The sequence below is a fragment of the Equus asinus genome, chromosome 2, assembly GCF_041296235.1.
Source record: "Equus asinus isolate D_3611 breed Donkey chromosome 2, EquAss-T2T_v2, whole genome shotgun sequence".
NCBI lineage: Eukaryota > Metazoa > Chordata > Mammalia > Perissodactyla > Equidae > Equus > Equus asinus.
Window position 1 is genome coordinate 148741834 of NC_091791.1, and position 25843 is coordinate 148767676.

Sequence of the window (25843 nt, forward strand, 5' to 3'; positions counted from 1 at the left end):
ACATTCCAGTTGTCTGTAAAGTGAGACTGTTGTTTGTGTGTAATTATTAACAACTTTCCCTTTTACTCTCTAAAGTGTTCTGGTTTGGATAATGGGTTTTTATGACCACTTTGTAGTTTGATAAATGATACTGATTTATTTCAAATACCAGTCTCTAGAGTCAGCAATGATATTAACTGTATACGGAACAATTGTCTGGTTTTCCTCCTCCTCCTAGAAGCTTCTTTGATGTTCTTTGTGCTCTTATTATCACTGTTTTTACCTATATTGATTTAAATCTACAATGTCTCTTCCTTGCCTATTTCCATATTTGATGCCTCTCTTACATTTGGAGTTCAAATTGTGATATTGAATAAATGATTGGCACTGTGGTTGAAAAGCAGAATTAGTGGGGCCTTTTGTGGCTTGGTAAACATTAAATTTCTAGGTAGTGGCTACCATTTGCAGGGATGAAGGAGTGAAATGGAGGATAAAAGGGGAGGAAGAGAGATTAGGGAGATTGGGCAGAAAGCAACAATGTTTCCTAAAAATAATTTTGTTTAAATTTGTAAGTTTTTTATTATGCGTGGTGACTCAGTGGCATTTTGTCTGGCTTGCCTTATTGCTGTAAAATTCACTTCAGAAACTAAGAATTTAACATCAAAAGTAAAATGGTTTTTTTTTTGGAAAACTTTAAATCCTAAGGAAATTTATCATGTTTCTAATTCTGTATATTCTAACATGCATATATTCATTACTTTAAATGAATTGCATTATATTCAGAATGTAAAATGATGAGAATAATGCTTATATGATGTGTTATTTTTAAATCATTAATGTTAACATTTTTAGCCAAGTTACTTATCACTTCGTTGGCTATGAGGAATTTCAAACCTGTGTAGTGAAATGGAATCCCTTTAAACTGACAAGTAAGCCTATAATTTTTCTTTTACAGGTCATGTAATGTTTGCAGAAATAAAAATGGAGAATGGAAAGTCAAAAGGCTGTGGAACGGTCAGATTTGACTCCCCAGAATCAGCTGAAAAAGCCTGCAGAATAATGAATGGCATAAAAATCAGTGGCAGAGAAATAGATGTTCGATTGGATCGTAATGCATAATTTCAAACCACGGTTGGAACAGTCTTACGTCTGTTTTGCTGAATCTCCTAGTAAAAGTCATTTTTTTAGTAATACTGTATGCTTACAAAAGCTGTAAAAATGAACTTTTAAAACTCCCACCAGCTTTTAACAGTATAGTGTTAAATATACTGTGATTTTGTTAATCTCAAGTTTGGGTTTTTAAAGACAGCAAGTCTGGTCATTCAGTTTAAATGAATGGTTATACTGTTTTTAATGAAATAAGCCATTTTCTTGTTGTTATTTTCAGTACTGCATAGTGAGATTAGTTTGTTCAAGTTTCCTCAGCTATTACCTACTTATTGTAAGGTAAAACATAGGTGATTTTTTCAAAACTTATGGTTTATATATGTAATTGTCCTTGAAAAGAAATGGCTCAGACAAATTAGGATGTGATTTTAGTTAGTTTTAAATTCCTTTCTTTGGTGATAAAGAATTACTGTAAGTAAGCTTTAGATTCTAAAGTTCAGGATATTTTTTATTTGACTTAAATGAAGAAATGGAGTTTTCCTTCTCTGCCCCTCCCCGTCATTCACACTTTCCATGTAACACTATTAATATTAACCTCCACAGCCCCGTATTTTATTATTTCCAATAATTCCGAGTTCATATAGAACCGATAATGTAGCAAGCCCCAAGTATAATAATAGGCAGACTACTCCCAACTTTCTGTCTAGTTTCCAGCCATTGAAGTGAACTGCTAAAAGAAGAAAAATAATTGAAATGTTGAGAGAGATGGTTATGTAAGTTAGTCCTCTGCTGTTCACTTCTATAGGAGCTGATGCATTTATAAATGCAGTTTTAATAAACCATGGAACACCTAGGCACAGCATATCAAACACGTTGGATCCCACAATGTTAGACATAGCCATATCTCCTTTGCCTGCAAAAGAAAAAGCATGTTGTTAAAATGTGCATACCAATACTGTATTTTGTTAATAAGCTTTGTGAAAAAGAACACTGGATACTTTTTTTGTTTGTTGGTTTTGGAAAATTGTTGTATTAGAGCAAAAGTCTTACTGAATTTGTATTTTGTAATTTTGGGGGGTTAGTATTTAAAGTCTTAACATTTATTTATCTAATAATTATCTTTATTTATTAAACCATTTTTCATTAAGGTATGTAGATTACTTGTTGCTTTTCATTCTAATTTAATGTGGTTAATTACGATTTAATGCACATTTCAGATGAATATTATTTGGGGGATTAGATTTAGTAAAATTAATCTGCTATTAAATAGTAAATCCTTCCTCTTGAGTCACTCTTTATTTTTGTTCAAAGTATGTTACTGAGGAAATAAATATTTTTAAAGTTACCTTTGCTCAGTGTATTTTCAGCCAGGCTTGAAGAATGGGCATTGCAGCTTGAGGGAGCTAGTTCTTACCTTTTCTTGCAACCAACACACTTGCAATTGTGTCTGGTATGCTTGTTCCTGCTGCTAATAAAGTAAGTCCCATTACTGTATCTGGAATGTCTAATGTTTCCCCTGTAATAAACATAGATATTACAAGTTGCAAATCTTAGAGATTCACTAACCGTTCCCTGCAGATATTTCGGATATTTTCTTCCTGAACAAAAAGAAAATAGGCACATTTAGATTACAGAACCATATGTGCTTAGTTAGATTTTCTCTAGCAAAATATTTGAATAAGATTGATAAATTGGGTAACCTGGGTAGTACAGATTTTTAATAACAGGTATCTAAAGATATTTAATAGACAAAATTCTACCAAGGAGTAATTCCCCTCCCTGGTATGTGTACAGAAGTTTTGGATGTCCACTGTTATCTCATCAAGGCTGTTGCTTAATATATGCTAATAAGATTGATCATTTTCTCCTTTTCTTTTTAAAAATATTTTCTTAAAGTGGTCAGAGCTAAGCAAATTATTTGTAGCGATTTTAGAGCTGTAAGTTTGTTAACATCGTATAAATATTTTTTAAGTCCTGCTTTAGTGATATACCTTAATTTAGTCTTTTCTTTGGGAAAGGGCCATAGATCTGAGGAATACAAAATAGGGTTCTGCTTGAGTCTTTCTAACATTATGGTCCCAGTTTATTAATGCTTCTGTTAAATTTAGTGTCTGTTCAACATTTTTCAGAAATGTATTTATTCCAGGAAACAGAATCAGAGGGAAGTTAAAAAAAAAGTATGTGTGATTGCTCTTTTAATGTTGTAATTGGAAACCTGCTTTAGAATCCTTTTTCTTTCTTCTTTTTTTCTTAAAATGTCTATTAAAAGAACTTTAAGAAGCATATTTATTGCATGCTTATATATTGATATTGGAATTGGAATTGGTTTTTAATTTTTGTTACTGTTTGCTAGAGTTCATATATACATAAATAACACTAATATTTATCATTTTGGGGGCTGTTCTATGATCTATTACTTGATTTTGCTCTTTTCATGTTTTCCTAATGTCAAATATGTTCTGGCTGAGAAAATTTGGAGAGATTTAATATACAAGCTAATTGGACTTTTTCTTCTTCCTCATTAGAAAAAAGAAAGAAATACTCTTCTTTTTGCTAGCATACTAGTCTAAGCCACTTATTAATTTGGGAAAAGTCAGAGATCAGCAAACTTTCTTTGTAAAGGACCAGATAGTAATTATTTTAGGCTTTGCAAGCTGTATGCTCTCTGTTTCGGTTATTCAGCTCTGCCCATGTAGTGTGAAAGCATCCATAGATAATATGTAAATGGATGGATGTGACTATTCAAACTTCACACAGGTGGTTTGCTTACCTCTGATATAAGTCCATTCAAGTTAACCTTTTTGGAAGAAATCCCTGATTTTTTTTTCTATGTTTATATTCAGTTCTTCCTTCTGGGCCAGGAGTTCTGTGGGACTAGAGCTGATTACGGTCAAGTAGTAATAGTTAAATCTTAATTATAAAGGTAGTAGAAACCTGAAATGAAACTTATTTTATACCTTTTTCACTCATTTCATAGTACATTTATATTGCCATATTAAAAAGCAAAATGAAATATAATCTAGTTAAGCAGTGAGCACCCATCATTTTCCCAAAACACTGGCGCCTTGCTATATTTTTCATTATGAAATGGAACTGAATATAAAGAGTGTATTGTGGACCCTATGCAATGTGATTTATCTAGTAACATAATAGAAAGGTATCCCATGCATTTGATTTCATTTATAAGATGATCTGATCCCTTGACTTTACCTCTGGGCTGTATAATAGTGAGAATATGGTTGATACGTAATATGCAACTCACAAAACCTGAATATCTTGTTTGTATCTTACTATTTAATCTTTTTGTAAATAGTGCTAATCTTTAGTCTTTGATGAAAAAGAAATTTGCTCCTTAGCTAGACTACTTTTGGTAGCTATATGCAGTTTGTTCTTATATGAAACTGATTGTTTTCTTTTTAAATTGTGCTTTTGTACTTAAGATACGTACCAGTTATTGTGACCATCCAAACCAGGATATATGTAAATGCAGATATCCATAGTGCCGACATGAAAAAAGTTATCACAAAATAATTTTTCCAAAACTTTCTTCTACAATCTGGTGTGGTTAGAAAAAGTAATGTAATTATAGGAAGGGATAGTACCCAAAAAATTCTTCTTAAGTCTGCTTCAGGCATGTTGAAAACACTTGGTGGATCTGTTGAGAAAAAATTAAACGATTTTGAATTTTCTCAAATGGCCTATTAAGTTCGAAATGTCCATTTAGAAGCTATATTGAAATAAATTGGCTGTATCTGTTTTTAAGAGGCCATTTAAAACATTGGAATACTTCATTACTGATATTGCTGGCAAAAAGAAACTACTTGAGACTTTAGAGTAGACAGTGTAAAATGTGATACTCAGCATTTCTTGATTTGGGGCCTTAAATCCATCAAATATCTTGGGTCATTTGCTAAATGTGTTAGAAGTAGTTTATGAAGTGTCAGTTGGACTTCGCTTGGTTTTGTACAATGTGGTTGGTCTTCAGAAACTTTCTGCTTATGGGCGTAATCTGCCTTCTACCTTAGCTACTTAGTGCTCTCCACTTCCCAATATTGATGTTCGTCTAGCCTGCCGTGCGTGTCAGATAATGCATACTCAGGGAGTATACAATAATTATAGCATGATCTTTCGATTAAGTTGAATATTTCATTCTAATTCTCATTGTAAGTGACTTTTAGGGGCTTGTTTCATTATTTTCTTTCATTAATTTACTAAATTCAGAATTCACCACAATTCTTAGAAAGAACCTTTAAGAAAATAGGAACTAGTATAGAATCTCCAATGTAGCTTATGAAACAGATGTTTCTTTATTCAATTTCCTTTATTAAGTTAGTGGAAGACAATATATTGGATAAAAATGGGAATTCACTTTAAAAGTTTTTAAGGTTTATATGGCATTTACAAAATAATGTGCCCATATCTTGGATCAAATCACATTATAACTAATGCTAGTAAAATAATTCATAAAAAAAATTTCCAATCCTCAGCTGATGTGATTAAGGCCATTAAGTAATATTGGATATAATTTTAGTGTAATAAAAAAATTTGGACTTGTTCTTTTGAGTTTCTTGTAAAATTTAACTTAGAGATGTATACCTTTCGTACCTGCAAGACAAGAAGCTATAATTTTTGTAAGAAGGGGAAATGTCATGTTTTAATTTTTTTTTCGGTAGCAAATTAGAATGAGTTCCCTTCCTAATATACCTAATTAAATTTAGAATCTGTTTCATACAACCACTTTATAAAAAAGTAACCCATAAATTTATATTTCTGGCCATAGCTGAATTTGACTTCCTACTAAATGTATTAACTGTGTTTTGCTGCTGCTCAAATGACATATTTAAAACTCAGCTGTTTCCTTCTTTTTCCCCATACTAGCCCGTTTACCTCAATTCCTAGTTTTTGTAAGCAGTATTCCCATTTTCTCAGTTAATCATGATCAAAGCTTCAGAATTGTCTCTGCTCCCTTTTCTGGCCCCATGTAGCCCTTCAGTTGCCTAGTCTTAGTGATACTTTGTCTGCACTGTCTCACATCTGTTCTCTTCCGTTCCCACTGCCTTCGCTCTGTCTAGGCGTCTACCAAACACATCAGCTGTTTTCGTAGCCTCTTACAGACCTCTTGTCTTTATCTCGTAATTCAGTTCTAATAATTTCTCTGCTTCCAAACCTGCAAAGACTCTTACACTAGCATTTAGGACTCTTCATATCCTATTCCTTTCTTTCCACCTTTCCTCTACTCCCTTACTATCCATGTTCTGTGCTCCAGTTATGTTAGTGCTTGAACAGGCCTTTTGCTTATATTAATTCCTTGCCATCAATCCATAGAATATACTTTATTCTTATCTCTGCATAATTTACGTAATAAAGACTTCAGTAGCTGTTACTTACTGGTTGGTCATAAGTCAGATCATCAGTTAAAATGTGACCTGTTCTCCAAGGCTCAGTTTAAATGCTTCCCTCTCTGATAATCTTTCCTGTCTAACCATCTTCAAATTTTATACAAACTCTCCTATTTAGGAACCACAGTTACACTTTTTTTCTTTATAGTGCTTCAACCTTTATGTTTTAGCTGTTTTGTTTTTTCCTACAGTATTGGAAGCTTCCTTAGGATAAGGACTGCCTCTTCATCATCTCTGAATCTCCAGTGTCTTTTACATAATAAATATATAGTGTTTGCTGAATTGAAATGAAATTCTTAAGTTTTTCTGGTGAATAGACTTAATAGTGGGCACGATGTGGTTATTACCTTCAGAAACCTGACTAAGACCGTGCAAACTTAGAGAAAGCTGGGAGTAGCCCGAATCTTCATGAAATATTCCACTGTCAGTTCTCGATTGCCGACGGATGAATGGTTGACCCTCGTCTTCCCATCCCATCAGTGGCTGCTGTTCACTTCTCTCCTCCATAGCCTTGGCAAGACAGGTGCAGCAAGGACTGCATTTCTTTATAATGTATTGGTTAATTTTAATATCAAAACACAGCACCAAAACATATAATCCGTATATCAAAAGCAGTAAAGTTCCTTCATACCTATAAATTAGAGAAATTTGTGTGTTTTTAAATTAAAAATGCAAGTTCTTTTAGAATTAATAGTTTTTGGGGTGTATCTTAATAATTTTCTAATACAGCAATAGAACAATCAAGGCAACATTTCTAGATATATTTTGATTTTATAGATGTGTCAAAACTTGGTTACAGCATTATTATAAACTTATTAATAAAGCCTAATATTTCAAAATTTCTATATTTAAAAAAAAAAACCCCGGAAAAAAACAAAAGGATGATAAACTCATTGTCTTCATTTGTAGATTCCTTCCAAATGGTTGGAATAAACAGTGCTTTGAAAATAAAAATAATTGTAGATTTCAAAATAAAAGTGAAACTAATGAGTAGTAACGGACATCCCCCACCTCAGTTCATTGGCAGAATACATTCCCCCACATATGTAATAATTATAAAAGAATGTAATTTTCTGGTATAGGAATTTTGTGTAAAATACTCAGAATATGTTAGGCTTTTGCTGGGGCTTTTCAGTTTGATATGCAGAGATTTTTTGGTGATGTTAATAACTGAATTGGGCTTGCATTCACAAGAAAACACGGATATTCTCAAAAGTAAAATTATTACCTTAGACACTGAGAACTGTTTCCCTGTACTCTGCTTTCCTATTTAAAGAATTTTGATTAGCTAATGCCATCACATTTGAACCTTGCATTTACCCCTTATTTTGTAGCCATTGAAGCTGCCACAGCTGAAAGCAAGGCTTCTTGATTTCCCTAATGGAGGGAGTATTAGCTTACATACTTGGCCAGTCATTGTCTCCTTGCAGACAACTGCTGAATCCCAGAAGGATCCCTGCTATAACCAACAGTGTTTCTTTGGGAAACAGACTAGATTTCAGGATGATTCATTTAGAAATTTTGCTCCCTGCTAGATTTTGTTTCTTGATGGCCAGTATTATGCAAGGCTGCTAAGTTGTAGTACTCCAGAGGGTGCCATTTACATTGTTTTCTATTTTTTGATGTCCTCTGGTATTGTGCAATGCACAACCTCTGCGGCTGTGTGTTTTACATTTCTTGATCCATTGTGATTCCTAGCATAGTGATAAACACCTAATAGATACATGGGTGTTTATTAGCTGAAAAAGTTATTTGTCCACTAAGTGACCCCCTTTTCATTTCTTGGAACAACAAGGCACAGGGAGATGATAAGGAAAGCAAACAGTTTTTAATATTGAAGGCTAAACTTTGTTGGTTCTTAGAGGAGGGCGGCTACAGTTCCTTTTGCTAAATGAACGTCAGAGAGAAAGTTGGAGGAATTCAAAGGGGCTTCTTTTACTTCCTCCATCATCATCTTTCTCCAGTCTTGTGACCATAACCACTTCTAGCTGAGGCAAGGTAAACAATAACCCAATAGATGAAAAAGCCAACTGTTGGGGCTTTAAGGGACGACAAAATTTGGGAGACCTTCTGAACAGGTAGTAAGCAAGAAGAAGGAAGGGAGGTAATATCCAGTGGTTAGTGAGACAAAAAAGGAGACTGACATGACTAAAAAGAAATTGCAAAGAAGGGAGAAGAACCCACCTAGCAGTTGTGATGACAAAGTTAGCTCAGAGACCCACTGGAAAATGGTGCGGAAGTGGCACATAATTGAGAAGTGACTGAAACATTTCTGAAAAAAATGTTACTAAACCATCAGAATTTCACAAAATCCTCTCTGTACGTGTTTTACATAAGAGTAATGGTTATTTCAAGCTTACCAGTAAACCTGGTTGTCGTATATTATGCCAAGAACTGCTGCTACGCTGATTGCATATGCCGCACAGTCTCTCAACAGGGGCCAACACGATATCGGTGAAACCTGTGAAATAGTTAATTTTGTGTGTCCATCACACTGTAACTTCAAGTATATGCTTAGCGTAATACTGAAATTGTTTGTATATTTGTAGCGAAATATTATGTTTTGCATATTGCTAAGAGAAAAAGGAATTTTAAGAAAAGTTGTGTTTCTAAACCTACTCTGATTTTCATAAATTTGACCAAGAGCTATTTGTGGGTTAACTTTGAATTGAATATATGTAGTTTTTCTACAGATTAATAAATTTGATTGAACACAATAGTAGTGCCTTGTTTATTGTAGACTATAAACAGTTCTTATAATTTGTCAAGACAATATATTTTGTTGAATAAACTTACATACCACACTAGATAGCAAGCCACAGGCTGCACAGATGCCAAGGAGATTATAAATTGCAGATCCAAGAATGGTGCTAATACCAATATCTCCCTTTGTGATAAATACACCTATGAGCAAGATAGTAGCTAAGTTAGTATTGACTTGAAGATAAAATCACATTAAGTAAGCAAAAAATATAAGGAGCAATATTTACCTAGGAAAGCAGTAACTAATTCAGGAGCTGAGCTACCGGCTGCCATAAAAGTTGCACCTGCAACATCCTGAGACAATCCAAGGGCTGAAGACAAATGAAATTATGTTATGCCTGGTAAAGTGACAAATGAAAGAGTGTGTCTTTATGACTACAGTAGTTATCAAAGCTACAGCGTCACAGAAAAGCACTAATATTGGCTTCAACTGAAAAAAAACCCATACAGGTTAAAAACTAGAGATGTCCAGTGTCTGCTGTCTTTATGAATTCGTTACTTAATGCTTCTGTAGAAAGAGACGGTCAGGAGACCATTAGAGCTATGCTGCAGCTCAGTATTCTAAGTGCCAAGATTCAGGCTGTTTTGGGACCCAGAAAAGATTGCTTTCCAGCTGTAGGGCTTGTAAGTGTGTAGCAACAACACGACTTCTTTAAAATTACACTGTCAACAGTGCTCCGATAGGACCTGAGGAAATAAGGTAGTTCAGGAGTCCTAATCGAAATTGAAAGAGGAGAAAAAGTGAATATTGGTAGTTTTTATAATCTGTAAATGAAGTTGAATTAAGGAGCTTATTCACAAATTGGCAATTTCTACCTTGTCTAAATACAAATGAGAGGAAATCAGTTAACTAAAAACCAAATAGATTTACTATTGTATAATTATAGTCTATCGATTTAAAACGTGGAACCATTAAAACGTTGCTCTAGAGTAGCAAATATAAGAAAATACTATTCAAATAGTTTGTGTATGTCCCCCAAACTCGCAAGCATGCAAATCCATTATCCTCAGTGATTGACAGGCTGAGAGTCTTAAGAAATTTTGGGCCTTTCAATTTTAGAGCTAAGGGACTGTCTATGGAAGGCAAAGAGAAAGCCACGTTGAAGAAACTACCTTGCTCTGGGAAGGCTGAGACAAGGTTGCATCAGAAATCCCCAAACGGGCTTTGCTGGTAGACTGAAAAATAGCCAATAGAAGTAGCGTGCTGGGCGTTAAATTATTTACCCTAGGTCGCAAAGTTAGTGTCAAAGTTGGGCCTAAAATTCCGGTTTCCAGGGCTCTTGATAGCAACCCTTGGGTGATGTTCATTGTTTACCATACCTCTTGATTCTTGATACTCCCAGTCTTCCTGGGCCCTCAAACTCTGGTGTGCTCGGTTGAGTCCCTGTCACCTGTGCTCAATATTTCCTTATTACTGCCTGCCTGTGGAGACCACTACCTGTTGCTCTCTCTCCAGGCCACCTCAAGTTCTACTTCTCTGCTGGGAGGGACATCTGCCTTTGACCTTACTCATTCCTTTTTCTTTCTTGGTTTGGTGGATTGTATTTTACAAAAATGTCCACAATATTTATGTTTACATATTTTTCCAGAATCTTGTTATTCCCTATCATAAAATAAAAGGCGGAGTTTATGTTTCCTCCTGAGTCTAGATGAGCCTTTGTAGATGAGCCTTTGTGACTGCTTTGACAATCAGAGTATGGCAGAGCCATAATATTTCCAAGGCTAGGACAAAAGGTGACAAAACTTTCTCATGGTTCTCTCCCTAGGGACCTTTGCTTTAGAGCCCTAAGAGAGTACACAAAAACTCTGGCTACCTTGAAACTCCCAGACTAGAGACACCTCATGAAGAGCCCATATAGAAACAGAGACGCCTGTGGAACCCCTACTGTTTCAGCCCCTGAATTTCGAATTTTCCCATCCCGGGCACCAGACATGTGAGGGAGGGAATGCTTTTTTTGCTGGGAAAGATTCTCCCTGAGCTAACATCAGTTGCCAGTCTTCCTCTATATATTTTTTCCCTCTACAAAGCACCAGTATGTAGCTGTATATTTTAGTTGTAAGTCCTAGTTCTTCTATGTGAGCTGCCACCACAGCATAGCTACTGACAGATGAGTGGTGTGGTTCTGCGCCTGGGAGCAAGCAAAGCGTGGAAGCAGAGGGCACCGAAATTTAACCACTAGACCATCAGGGCCAGAAAAAACAAGACAAATGTTTCTGCTCTCTTGGAGCTTTAATTCTAGTGAGAGAAAACAGGCAAGATAAACAAAATACATGTTACGTCAGCGGGAAGGAGCAGGGAGCAAAAGCAAGGAGGGGGATGTAAAATGTTGTGGAGGAAGGATTGTCATATTAGATGGGTTAACCATAAAACACTTCACAGAGAAGGTAACCTAACTAAAGACTTGAAAGTGAGGGAGCTACTGCACAGACACCTGGGCCAAGAGGATTCTAGGCAGAAGGAGAGCAAGCAAAGTTTGTGAGGTGGAAGCTAGCCTGTGTGTTCAAGAAACAGAAAAAGGCCAGTGTGTCTGGAATAAAGTGTGTGAAGGAATAGCAGTAGGTGATAAGGTCAAAGGTAGTGGGTGGCCAGATCATGTAAGACCTTGTGGATCCTAGTACAAATTTTGACTTTTATTCTGAAAGCCATGGAAAGGGCTTGGAAATTCATCCACATACTGCCTGCTGAGGATACCAACCCCAGGCATCTTTTTTATCGTGGGGTTATTTGGTCTCAGAGGCCCAACCAGCTCTAGTCGGAGTTGTTTTGCCACCTCTTACGCCTCCACAACTCCTGCAGTCTCTCAGGGTAGTTGGAATGACCCACTCCAGGCTCTCCATCCTATGCCTCACTGTTTGCTTTTGGTCATGTTGCTTGATGAACATCTACCTGCAGTGACTAATGGAGAGAAGTAATGTTTTGTGTAACATATTTCATAGCATTTCTTTTACTGGTTAGAGTTGGATTTCTGGTTAGAGTGAGATTTACTGGTTAGAGTGATATACATTCTAACTCTTACACTCTAACTCTTACTACTCTGTGATCTAATTGGCCAATTTGCCATAAAATTTAACACAGAACAAGATAAAGCATATTGCACCATGATTAACTTTTTTCACTTTAGGAATGAAGTAAGTAATATCTTACATTCATGGTAAGCAATTCACTTTTGTATGCGTAATTTAATAATCTCAACTATCCTCAGATGTGAATGGTGGTATTTCCATTTTTCAGATACAGAAACAGGTCCAGGAGGTTAAGTAACTCAAAGTCACACAGATAGTAAGGATCTTAAACGTGAGGAGTTAGGGCATAAGCCCTGAGTCCATTGGTTTAAGCCCAGTGCTGTTTCCCTCTCACAGAGAACCAATATAAGAATGGCGCTTAGGCAGGCCAATGATAACATGGTGGGTGGTGGAGTTCTTTCTTCCCTGCCTCATGGCACTGGCATGTGACTACCCTGGTTCCATTTCTTCTTAGGGGAAAAAATAGTTACTAGGAGTCAGGAATACTTTGGAAATTTCCCAACATATTCCAGAGAATGTATAAATTTAGTGAAATTGGATATTATCATGAATTCTCTTCTCAAATCAAATCAGGGCTAGACAATATGTGTAGGAAATTGAAAAAGAACAAAATGCTTTATCTTGAAGTAACTGCCCAACCTTGGTGCAGCTGGAGAGTGAATGACCAATCTTCGTTTAATGCTGGCCTAAGAATGCTTCATTAGAAAAGTTCAATCCCCAGAGAGAAAAGGTGACCTACTGGGCTTTTGCAAGGTAAGAAAATAGGTGGCCCTTTCGAACACTTCCACTATCAAAAGGCGGTAACAATGAAGCTCGTTGCTATTCACTGGGCTCTGAGCAATGAAAGGGAAGATTCTGTGTAGATCGATGTGTACAACTTCAAAGAAATTTTAACAAGTTACATCTTAAGCTTCTAAGCATATTTTGTAAAATGGTTTATACCTTTGAACTTTAGAATAGACTGGCTTTGTCTTCGCTGACCTTTAGGTAGCATTTCTCTCTGCTATAGTTTATGATTAAGGATAAATTGTTCTGGTTTTTTCCTTCCCCAGAGCTATTCCTCCTCAGTCTCCCCGACCCCCACCCCGCCCATTACTCTAAAGGAATAATCATATTTCCTTCAGGAGACAGTAGAAACGGGCAAGGTGAGTTTTCTTTATAGGTTGAGATAGCATTACATTGTTTATGTAAAGTGCAACTTTATGATAATGAACTGTTTACTAAGACTCATCAGGCTTTTTCTTAAGCGTGTTCTTTAATGCCATGTTGGGAAGTTTATAACAGTTTTGAAAATTCCCTTCTGGAAATATAATGTAGTAGGATGAGTTTTAAACTAAAATGGGGACCTGGATTCTGGCTCTGCCAGTAACTTACTATGAGACTTTAGACAAGTCATTTAGACAAACCTTGTATTTTGTCATCTGTAAAATGGAGGGTTGGACTACACAATCTTTAAGGTATCTTCTAGTTTTAACAACATTTACTCAAAATGTAGACTATGAATTCTATGCCTTAAGACTCTATATCACCTTTTATTGTTAAATTCCTTTCATAATAATAAAAAACTGCATTATTAAAAATTTAGAAGGCAGAGGGGAAAATAGAGGAAGAGTCACTTACGCTTTACCATTATATTTTAACTACTGCTGTCATTTTAATGTATTTCCAGTCCTTTTCACAATGCACATTTTGATAGAGTTACAGCCATAGGCTACATGCAGTTTGGTATCCTGTGGCACAATTTTAAAAAGTCCTCAAAGATGGGAAATTTTCATGCTTTGTGAATGGATTAGAGTTTTACAAGCAATCAAAAGTCATTCAGACCCAACTCTAGCAACTAGGCTGGATAGTCAGGCTGAGTAATTCTTCCAGGGTCCAAAATGAAGTGTGACAGCAAACCGAGGTTTTTTTTTGTGATTTGCAAAACTGGTTCTGACATTAATTTCAAATATATTTCTAGAAATATTTTGAGTAGATTCAACATCGTTGGAATAAATGCCTAGCCTCTCAATGCACAACTATATGATATGCTCTGTGATGTTTTTAACAATAAATAGAACCAATCTGCGTACTTTATAGTTACCATGTCATATTTTGTCTGAGCTACGATGGAATAAATTCTGAAACACTGTATCACACTTTTAAAGGCCTGATTCCACGGAAAAAGAAGGACTCCTCCCACCACCAGTCTAACAGCTATAACATGACAGTGCACTGCCATCTTCCCTAAGCCTATCATATAAAGCATATGCAAGACATTTTATCTCCAAACCTCCCAATTACCTGAGTTTTGGCTCCATAACTTGCCCAAGGTCACATAGGAGGTAATTTCAGAGACAGGATGGGCACCTAGATCTCTTTGACTTCAAAAAACTGCTCTTTCCATTATCCATTATCCATGTAGGTAAAGAGAAAAGATTACTACACAGCTTTATGACGATTATGATTGTCAATGCTCGTTCCTGCAGTAGCATCTTGGCACTTGTTTAGATCTATATGCCTGAGGTAGATTTAGATGCAATCCAAGGGGACCACAATTTAGATCAGAGAGAAAAGAAAAACAAAGAGGATGAAAATGCTCTTAAGAGGAGGATGAGTGCCGTGTGGCAGAAAGGAAGCACTATTCTTAGGTTCTTTGTTCTTTGGGAAGGCTCTGCCTCTGTAAATTTCATGAGGATTAAGAATCAAACAAGCCCCTGAAACTGTAGGCTCTCCAAATGCGGCGCTCACAGAATTACTCAGCTCCCATTCAATTTTATCAATTTAGAACAAATTCTACCTGGAATTCAAACTTACATTTCTTTCTTATTGTCTGTTCCTGAAATATAAAGTAGAACGCGGGCAAATATTAGTTCAAAGCAGAGTGAGTAAAAATAATTTTTAATAAAAAAATAAATATTTTTTTATGTTTCCCCCAAACCTTATTAAGAACATTTTTACTTAAGACGTGTTATCCCTCAAAGGATCAGCATGGTGGAGGGATTGGAATTTCTAACTGAATAGTACATTAGTGTAACATGTGAAAAGAAAAGCTTGGTAGCTAGCTCATTGTTGACTGTGGACTCTAGCAAGTGACCAATCTTAAGAGGGTCTCACTTTTCTAGGTAGTTAACTTGGAAAAAGGTAAAGAAAGCAGCTCCACGCAGTGATTAAATAACTAGGAGATCCTCATTACATCTCAGAAGGACATGTAGAAAAAATTTGTTTTGGTTGTATACTGAACTTTTGTGTTTCCAAAAATGACCTGCTTATAGAGATGAGAGATAATAGTTTCACTTGGGCTATAAATTAATATAGTTTGTATTGTATTTTAAATTTATAGTTAAATTAAATATAGTTTAAAGATATAACTTTTTAAACAATAAAAGTTTGCTAATGATGGAATAATATGGTATGGGATTTTATGTAAAACAAATGGAAGGAACTCTAAGCAGAATATTCCAGAGATATTTAAGGTATAGTTTAAAGTTACTGCATGGATTATTAGATCAAATAAAATAATGGATTTCCTGAACTTACTTCCTACCTTGTGAAGTAGTACTTGCTTTTATTTGCCTTTAACTTGGTCCTCAAGCTCCGGCAGATGTGCCCTAGCTTTGCCTCAGTCATACTCGTATTGACTTTGATCATTCACCTTCTCCACGTTCACCTTTCCTGAATAAAGGATTCTAACCTCTGCAGTCTGTTCATATGTAATAGTGAACATTTAGTGAATGTTTACTATGTGCTAGGTCCTTGTGTAAGCAGTTCCCTTGTATTTCCTCATGTACTTGGCACGCAGCTCTATGAACTAAGAACTCTAACTACCCTTGTTGCACAGCTGAGACAGCTGGAGCAGAGAGAAGTCCAGCACTGTGTCCAAGCTAGTAAATGATGGGGCTAGGATGTGAACCTAGGCTGTGTCTGCCTCCATGTGGACGCTTTCAACCATCTCTCTATAGTAGAATGGCACTATAGCATATAACAGCCTTCTCCCTCCTAGCACCTCCAAGGGTTCTCAACATTGTGGTATACCATTCAGCAACCATATTGTAGAGATGTACAATAAGGTGGAAAAAGTCCCAAGCAAACAATACCGGATATGACTACAAGGTCAAGTGACTATCTTTACAAACTAAGCATGGGAATTTTAGACAAAGTCTCAAGTCAGGCTTACATGAAAGACCATGCACCATAGAAGCTCCCTTTCTTCCTTGTCATCATTTGGAATCCTCTGTCTCTGTCTCTGTCTGTCTCACAGACACACACACACAGAGCTTAGAGTGTCCACTCAGTATAGGTCTAGAGTGGCACAACTGGTGGGGGGGGGGGACTCCCCCTTGGTTTATTCTTGTCCCATTACCTCTAGCTCCCTTAGCTCTAACTTGGTCTCAGATAATTTTCACCCTCTGTTGACATCTTTTAACCTCTTCCCTTGAATCCTCGTTCTCTTTCCCACCAAAGAATCCAGGTCTTATCTCCAAAGGTAAAATGCCCTGGACTTCAAGATGTGATTTTTTATTCCCTCTATAACATGGATTAATCTCACTTCAGCCCTCTGTGGTCAAAGAATCATCATTAGCCTCTTTTCTTATAAAATCTAAATGGATAAAAAGGAGGATAGGATTAGAGGAAGGGAGTACAGCAACAGCATTTTCTTGTATTGCTTCTACACAGTTAAGATGACAGCAAATGTCTCAGGTTGTCTCATAGAGGTGTGTGCTTGCTTTCCCAGTGTTGAGGGGGCAAGAGAGGTTGTGTGACATTTATGATCACAAGTAAAGCAAGTGGAAGGGAAAGATCCTTGCTGGAAGCCTCATGTGGTGGCAGGTCTAGAGGAAATTGCCAGACGGACATATTTAGCTACAGAAAGAGAAAGCACACTTGCTTAGCTGAGCTGGGGCCTGGCCAGAGTGTCAGCAAGAGGCTCTGCCCTCCCCCACCTCCAGGTCATCTTCCGCCCAGAGTCTCCAGTCCTGAGCCTCTTCTTCACCTTGCTGAAGACCCTTCTGTGGACCAAATGAAACTCTGCTGGCAATTTGAGGAGGGAGTAATGGGGTGACAGGGCAGGGGTGGGCCAGAGGCTTCCCAATTCTACCATGGTACTCTAGGTTGGCACTCCCAACATGTCCCCCACAGAAAGTCATTGCATCATACATGATGACTGGGTCCCACAGTACTCTACTATGATCTCATGTGTACCTTAGACAAAATATTTAGACTTCAGAGTCTAATTATTGTAAGTGTTTATAACATTAATTTACAACCCCCATGGGTTGCCAAAAGTCTAAACTGATTTTTTAAAGTACGTCATTGGATTCTCTTTATTTTGCAGTATACTTCCTCCATAGTTACGATGGGTACTTGACATATTATTTGGTTAAATTTCCGGTGTCCTTGGAAGGAAAACACCTCTTAAGATTGTTCAAATAGAACAGTTCTTCTGAAACAACCATGTTATGGTGGCTAATGTCTGCCATAACAAGGACATGTAAAATTATTTTACACAGCCGTTGAGAACATTCTTGGGTTTTGCCATTAAGGACTGGGGCTCACCATATACTGGCTCTGTAGTTTTGAGAAATTACCTATGCTCTCAGCCTCAATTTTCTCATCAGTAAAACCAACCCAGTAGTCTCTACTTTGTAGTGTTTTTGTGAAGACTAAAAGAAATCATGCATATTTCCAAGTTAGAACCATCCTTGGTCTTCCATAATTGTTTTATGATAACTAACTAATAAATAACAACACTCCAGTACATTGTGAGATGTCCCAGTAAACTGTTTTGAGGATAATTATTAGTTGGCAAAATGGGTAGAACTATAATAACTCAATGCTCATCAAAGAACTATGGGGCAACGTGAAGCATTTGCAGTCTTTTCTGAAGCCAGTTTCCATGGATGTAAACAAATTCCAGGGAAATTGTTTTTTATTGCTGATGTCCTCATTTGGATGAGACTATGCTAGACCTTGAAAAGAGAAATGACAGAATTAATTTATAGGCATTTAAAAATGAATCAAGCTAGCACTATTTCTATCTCATTTTGTTGCCAGTATTTTCAACACTCAAGACCGTGGTCAATTCTTAGCAGCTGAAGATTTGGCAGTGGTGCGGGCATCCATCAATCCCACATCCATAATAGCTGCCGTAATTGCAGAGCAAAGAGCGATCCACTTGAGAAATGCATGTTTGCTGATGATGTTTCAAAGTAATTCCACCAGTGGCATGTGGAAGTCATTATTATAGATATTCTATGAAGTCACTTAATAAAGATTTTTCTGAAGTAACAACCTAAATTTTAATGCGGTCGTTTCTTCTGCAGGGCTAGAAAAGTTATTAATTTACACTCCCAAGACAATTTTTTATAAACAAAATTCTTGATGGATTTATTCTTTCAGTCAAATCACTAGAAATGTGAAAGCAAGAAAGAAAGAAAGTGATTTTATTTTCCAGGAAGAGAGATTTTAGGTAGGATGTAGTACCTTGAATTTTAAACGTCTTAGTTTTATATAATTGACACGATCTATTTAGTTTTTCTAATTAAAAGTGTGGTACTGACACAAGGATGAACAAATAGATTATTACGACAGAGGTGAGAGTATAGAAAGAGATCCACACATATATAAGAATTTAATATATGAAAATTGATTAACTTTTGGAAAAAATAGCATTGTATTCTATAGCAAAACAAATTCTTAGTGGAAGAAATGAATAAATGTAAAAAAAAAAAAGAAACTATAAGTAAAAGAAAATATGACAGTTTTTCCCACCTAGGGATAAAAAGGTCTTTCTAAGTATAAAACCAAAAGGAAATAATAAAAGAAAATATTTATAAATTTATTAAAAAATATCTAAACTTCAATGTGATAAACACACAAAATACAATAGGATACAACAAAACTTGAAAAAGCATATGATGTAAAATTTGTATTAGAAAAAGGGGTGGTATCCTTCACATTAAAAAAAGTCTTTGAAATCAATAAAAAAGACAAATATCCCCCCATCGAACACAAGCACAAAAGCAAAACCACAAATTTCAGTAAACATATAAAATGTTCAACCTCACAAATAACAAGATAAATGCAAATACTATAAAGTGAAGTTCCATTTTAAAGCAATTAGCAAAGACATTGAAAGTGATGTTACTCGTGGTTTTCTGGAATGGAAGTTACCGCATGTTCTGGGGGTTTACGTTGGCACATCCTTTGCAAAGTGCTTTCAGCAATGTAGAAGATAAATCTTAAAAACATGCAGACCTCTGCATCTCTATCAGGAAATGATCAGAGAAGTTTGCAAAGATTTTGCAAAAGTAGGGCATAACATTATTTAGACCAAAAACATTTAAAAATCAAATGTTTAATGAGATTAATAATTTTTAAGATTATGGTAAATTTCTCCTGGGTAACTACTATGTATAAAAACCAGTGTTAGGTGTTCAAATCCTTTACAGAAGCATGAACTATCAGGCTACCGTTAAAAATCACGTTTTTGAAGACTATTTAATGATAAAGGAAAATGTGCACAATAAAATATGAGGATAACATTCAAAGTGCCTCTATGGCAAGCTCCAAAAGACTGAAAGGAAATACACCAAATGGTAACTGTGGGGATCTCTGGGTGATGGAAATGTAGGTGATTTTACTTTTTTATTCCATTTTTCTTGTATTTCATCAATCTGAGTAAAACTACTATGTTAAATGCTAAAGCAATTAGTCTATGTTAAATCTATGTTAAAGTAATGTAATCTCTATTAAGGAAAAATATCAATGTCAATGTAAAATGTAATGTCAATGTAAGAAAATATATATTTACATCTACTTAAGTTAAGTAATAATAATTACAATAAATATATGCTGACCTATACTGTAAATTCTTTTCATTAAACAAATATGTGTGGAGTGCCTCCGCTATTGCCAGATCCTGTTTTAGATCCTAGGATACTGCTATCCTGCAGTGAACAGGAGAGAAAATAACTTGACTTGCATTTCAGCAGAGGTGGGGGGCGTGGGGGCAGGGGTAAAGGGAGCGTTTACTTTCTTGCTCGTTCCCTTTGTGAAGAAATGCTAGCAGTGTGTGTGTGTGTGTGTGTGTGTGTGTGTGTGGTAGCAGGAGAGGATGCTGTTTCTGTGCAGTCCTGTGCATATGCAGTAGGAAACCTAACCCTTAACTTTGACCTTCTCTGAAGAGAGCATGCTCACCCAGTTAAACTAACCAAGCAGGAGACAAACACCGGAAACACTGGCACTCTTGCTTATTTGGCATAGAAGATCACTGATACCCTGATTTTAGGGACCAGCGCACCACTGAAAGACAGACCTATGCTCAGAATTCTGCACAATGTACATGGCTGAAGGAGTAGGATGGAGGGGCTTGGACTGGCAGATCTTATTTTCAGAAACCAGAAACTGAGCTTAATTTTTAACAACCGAATTTATAATTATCTGATGCCTGAAGTCACCTTACCTAGAATGTAGGGCTTATTTATTTGTTTATTGGCTCATAAGCATCAATTAGTTTCCTTACTGGCAGGAGGCTGGGAAAGGAAGAGTGCGGAGGGTGGTCTTTAATGGCATTTGTTTATCATCTACCTTTTAAAAAAAGTTATAGTGATTTTAGAGTGAAAATGAAAAAGTTTTTTAAAGTATAAAATGGCAAATATTAGGAGTCCGTTGTATTAGGAGTACATACCAAGTTTATATATGTGAAAACTCGAAAGAGTTTACTAACAGCCAGGCAGTGCAGTAGACAAACCGTAAGTTTCTTGAGCTAGACTAGGCAGGATAATTAAAGATTGAAAACCACACACAGGCCACTTCGTTGACACACAGGACCCCACAACGCAGAGGCCAGTGCTCCGCAATCGAGATGGACAGAATTGTTGCTGAGCTGTTTTAAAGACAGACACATATGTGTGGCACAACCTTTCTGGAAAGTTATAGGGGAGATTTCCAGACACTTACATTCACTGATGATTTCCAGGGAGGGTAGGAAGTACTCGTCACAGACAATAGACACGGCCAGGAACATGTAAAGGATAATTAGGAAGTAGATGACAATGCCTCCCTCTGCGCGCTCCTGTTTCGTGAAAAACCCTTCAGGAAACTCCGATGATGAAGACATAACACACTGGGTGCTATTTCCTAGTAAGAAAAAGGAGGTGAAAGTTTGAAGGATGTTGGAGTCACACATTCCAAGGCCACAAAGAGAGATTCCTTGAGAAAACTCTAAGTGTAGGATATCTGGGGGGAATTTTAAGAACCCTGGTGAAAATGTATAAAGCACTTTTGAATATGCTGTAGCTCTAGAGCCTTAAAAAAATTAGTCTTTGGGGCCCGAAAGAGGTGCTTTAATGAAATTAAGCATTGTCTGCTTTATTTCTAAAAGGGAATTCTGAAACCCTCTTCCTCCTCAAGGAGAAGCTAGATCTCTGATGATAAAGATTTCTAATGTCTGTACAATTTCATTTTCTCATTTCAGAGCCCTAGTTGTCCACAGGCCTGCACAGAATCATCTACTGTAGCAGACAGAGTCTCTAGGATGAAAGAAGTTTTTTTTTCCATGATGAAGTCTCCAGCAATAAAAACTGGAGACTGGCCTGCTTCATGATGTCTGAATTCTTTCAAAGCTATCTTCAAGGGATGGAAAAGTGTTTGATATCCTTCCAAATGCTAAAAATCAGAGCAAAAATAGCAGGAAGCATAAGCAAAAGCGAGTCAAGTGACAATGTCCTTCTCTTTGTCCCTTCATCCGTATATAGCAGCAGCAGCAGGGGTAGCTGACCCCAGAGTCCACCTACCTGTGGCCCTTGGGAGAGGCTGGGGCAGGGAGGCACCTGGGGGAGGTAGGTGTGCAGTGGCCCAGAGGGCGCCAAGCAGCAGAGCCCTTCTGGCCCACCTCGGGCTCCCTTTTGTCTGCATTTCTGCTGTGTTCTTACTGCAGCCTGCAGCTTTGGGAAGGGAGAAAAGGATTAAGCTGGATCATGTGAGGACTCTCCTTCCTGCCCAATGCCCTGCCCAGGGCACATCTCAGCAAGGCCAGCACAGGAGGGAGGGTGGTTGGAACCAGCCAAGCTTCTCTGATCAGGAGCCCCAAGCCCCAGGGAGGCTGGAGGAGGTAGGGAGGGGAGCAGAGGATGTTTGTCGACAGCTGCTCCTGTGGCCCACAGTCCCCGAGGGCAGATCCAGGCAGCTTGCTCTTTAGGACGTGGTTTTATTGAATGTCTTCATACTGGCTCTGCTTTCATCTTTCTCTAGATTTGTTAGGATCTGAGTTTGAAACTGCTCTTTCTCTCCAGCTCTTGCTTCTAGAAAATGTGGGGGCTGGTGAATTTGTATTCTTTGGTGAGCTTGGCACCCTTTTACATTTCTGTTTTGGCTTTTCATCTTCATCTTCAATTGTAGCCAGAGGCGGGAAGGTCACTAAGGAAGCTACTGCAATAATGTAGCAGAGAAGTGATGGTGGCTTGAACCAAAGCAGTGACAATGGGGACGGAGAGAAGTGGACAGCTTCAGGAACTATTAAGGAGACAGTGGATGACATTTGATCATTGATTAGCTGGGCTCCCTGCCAGAAGTTATCTAAAAATGCAAATCTGACAAGGCAAGCAGTGTTCAAATGCCAAGATGTTAAGAACTCGTGGCAGTATAGTAACATGTGGCCGATAGCTCAGGTTCTGGAGCCAGACCACGTGGTTTGAGTCCCAGCATTGCTATTTACTAGCTGTGTCACCTCGGGCAAGTTATTTAACCTCTCTGCTCCTTGGTTCCACTATCTGCAAAGTGGGAAAGTTATAGTTCCACCTCTATTTGGGTCATGGTGAGGATGCATGTAATCTGCTTAGACAGCCTTTGTCACATGGTCAATGCCATCTATCTACCTATCATTGACTTTTATTATTATTATTATTATTATTGTATTACTCTTGGTTGAGATAGAAGCTTCTTGGCCTTAAAGGAATTTTTTAGTTTTGCAACTCTCATGGTTCTTTGCTTTGCAGAAAAATCCCTAAAACATTGATGTGCTTGCTAAGTTTTAGATTTAGAAATTGGGTTTTTCTGGTGGAAAAGAGTAAGTTACTTCTGGTTGTTTCTGTTCTTGGATTGGTAAAAATTCTCAAACACCCTTTTGTTTTGCTGGGAATTGCTGCCCATTATAGACTTCTCCGAAACTGTCATTTCTAGGAAATGGCCATCTAGATGTGTGGTGTGGTTGTGAAGCTGGGATGATGAGTCACCAAAGTGTAGCCCAGGAACAGAGCAGATACTCAGCAAGCGGAGTTCCAGCTGCAGATGCCCACAGGAAGCAGCGCCCTGGACCACTGGACCATGGCCTCAGTGCCAGGGTGGCTAAGATCAGGCGAAGAGACCAGTTCCTGTTGTGCTGAGTAGAAGTGTCTCATGAGCCTGTTCTCTCCAAAACCCAGGGGTTCAATCAATTCATAAAAATAAACAGCATAAACAAACAAAATACCAACAATAGCACAAAAACTCAAACCCACAGTGAATTCTTCCACTGAAAGACATTAACTAATCCAGGGAACAGAGCAAATGTCTGAAGATAGAAATCAGTGACAAAGGAACAGAGTGCCTGGCACATAGTAGGTACCCAAGAAACATTTGTGGATTGATTACATTGCAATGGTTCTTGATCACACACTCCTAGAACACATCTGGACTTGGTCTGGACAAACTATCCTACAAAATATGGATTTACCAAGGAAAGAGTACCGAGGAGGCTAACTAGATTTACTTTAAACATTTATTCTTCATTTTACAAAAGGATCTTAAAAAGCTTTTTATTATAAAATAAAACACAGATAAAGCCACAAAAATATATAGCTTATTGTTGTCATATATTATTATTATTATTTTTTGAGGAAGATTAGCCCTGAGCTAACATCTGCTGCCAATCCTCCTCTTTTTGCTGAGGAAGACTGGCCCTGAGCTAACATCCATTGCCGTCTTCCTCTACTTTATACATGGAATGCCTTCCACAGCATGGCTTGATAAATCATGTGTAGGTCTGCACCCGGGATCTGAACTGGCAACCCCTGGGCTGCTGAAGCAGAATGTGCAAACTTAACCACTGTGCCACTGGACCAGCCCTATTATTACGTTATTTTTATATGATGGACTTCCTTGTAAATACCCCAGGTCGAGAAATAGAATTTTGCCAGCCACCCTAGAAACCCCTTCATGTGCCTCAATCCCAAATCCCCCTTTTTCTCTGAAAGTAACCACGCTCCTGACTTCTGTAGTCATCACTTCCATGTGCATGTAGAGTTTTTAATAGTTTACCCTTCATCCCTAATAGGGTGCATCCTTAGGATGCCATAGCTTAGCCTTAAAAAGAAAAAGTCTTTAAGTCTCTTTTAGTTTATAGATTTCCCCTCCTTCTTTTTCTTTTTCTTATAATTTATCTGTTGGAAAACTCCAGGGCATTTGATCTGTGGATTTTCCCACAGTCCTATGTTGTCGATCGTGTCCTATGGTACAGCTCAATATGTTCCTGTTTTCTATATTTTTGTCCATTGGCAGCTGGATGCAGAGGCTTGATCAGATTCAGTTCTATCCCTTTGGCGAGACTATATATGGTGGTATGATCGTTCCTCAGAAAGCATACAGTGTCCGCTTCTCTCTTTTTGTGACGTTACCAGCCATTCATGCTCATTACCGAAATCCGTCCATTCTTTAGAAGTTGCAAAAGGGTGGCATTCTAATTCTATAATTTATTCTTCATTTATTACTTGGAATATTTTACAAAGCCATATTTTCTATCATCTACTCTTAGGTACCCAGGTTACCCAGTTTATATACAAAAGACAAGATACATATTTGAGTCTTTTCCTTTATTTATCAGTTCTCAAGATAATGGTTCTCTATTTTCCTCCAAAAATAACCAATTAGATTTTTAAAAATTATTATGAATTATTGTATTTAAATATATTTGGTGGGTTCCTGTTGCAGTTATTATCCTTTCTGAAGCTCAAATTGTCTCATCTTAGGCTGGTGGGAGCCTCTTCAAGTCGATTTCTGAGGGCCTTTGATGTGATCTTAATGGTCTTTGAAATAGCTTCCTCACTACCTTCTAGAAAAAGGTGTGCCAGGCTCATCTTATACATAAAATCAGCCATTTCTCCAAAATGCCTCTTTAGTTTTTTAAGTGGGAGGTATATTAAGACCATGACCTAAGAACCTGGGTTGCTAGGGATGATCATTGCTATTGGGTTGCTTAGTGTTTCTAAGTGTCTCTCTTTCTTTCTCTTTCTCTAACACACACACACACACACACACACACACACACACGCACACACACACACATCTCTTACTAAAATACCTCGTGAGTTCATATTAGTACTTTTCATTCAAGGTCGTGGTTCTCAAGGACACAAGGGATAAGATTAGAATATCTAATATTTCATAATTACTCATTCACTAGTCCTATATAATATATATGTAACAATCTCAAAATATCAGTCTTAATACTTCCACCATGAATACGATCACTAAGAAGAGTTAAAAAACTTTTGCATATGCTCTTCCATTCTCCTTCTATTCCAAGAGCTATAGTCTGTCTATGTTGCCTGAGCATA

At 37.2% G+C, this 25843-nt stretch overlaps 2 protein-coding genes across 3 annotated transcripts in view; one reads left to right on the forward strand and one right to left on the reverse strand.

The window, feature by feature from the left end:
- Positions 1-2431, forward strand: part of MYEF2 (myelin expression factor 2) — a 30258-nt gene extending 27827 nt beyond the window's left edge. For both annotated transcript variants that reach the window (XM_014852915.3, XM_014852921.3), the window contains one exon: positions 935-2431. In XM_014852915.3, coding sequence (XP_014708401.1) covers positions 935-1098 — 164 coding nt within the window. In that variant the 3' untranslated portion in view covers positions 1099-2431. The remainder of the gene's footprint in view (positions 1-934) is intronic.
- Positions 1677-22206, reverse strand: SLC24A5 (solute carrier family 24 member 5). The gene is made up of 9 exons (XM_014852937.3): positions 22049-22206; positions 21213-21392; positions 9476-9559; positions 9286-9389; positions 8846-8946; positions 6833-7116; positions 4535-4741; positions 2501-2602; positions 1677-1999 (listed from the first exon to the last, which is right to left on the reverse strand). The coding sequence occupies exons 1-9, from the start codon at positions 22167-22169 to the stop codon at positions 1677-1679; spliced, it is 1506 nt and encodes a 501-aa protein (XP_014708423.1). The 5' UTR covers positions 22170-22206.
- Between the last annotated feature and the right edge of the window lie 3637 nt (positions 22207-25843).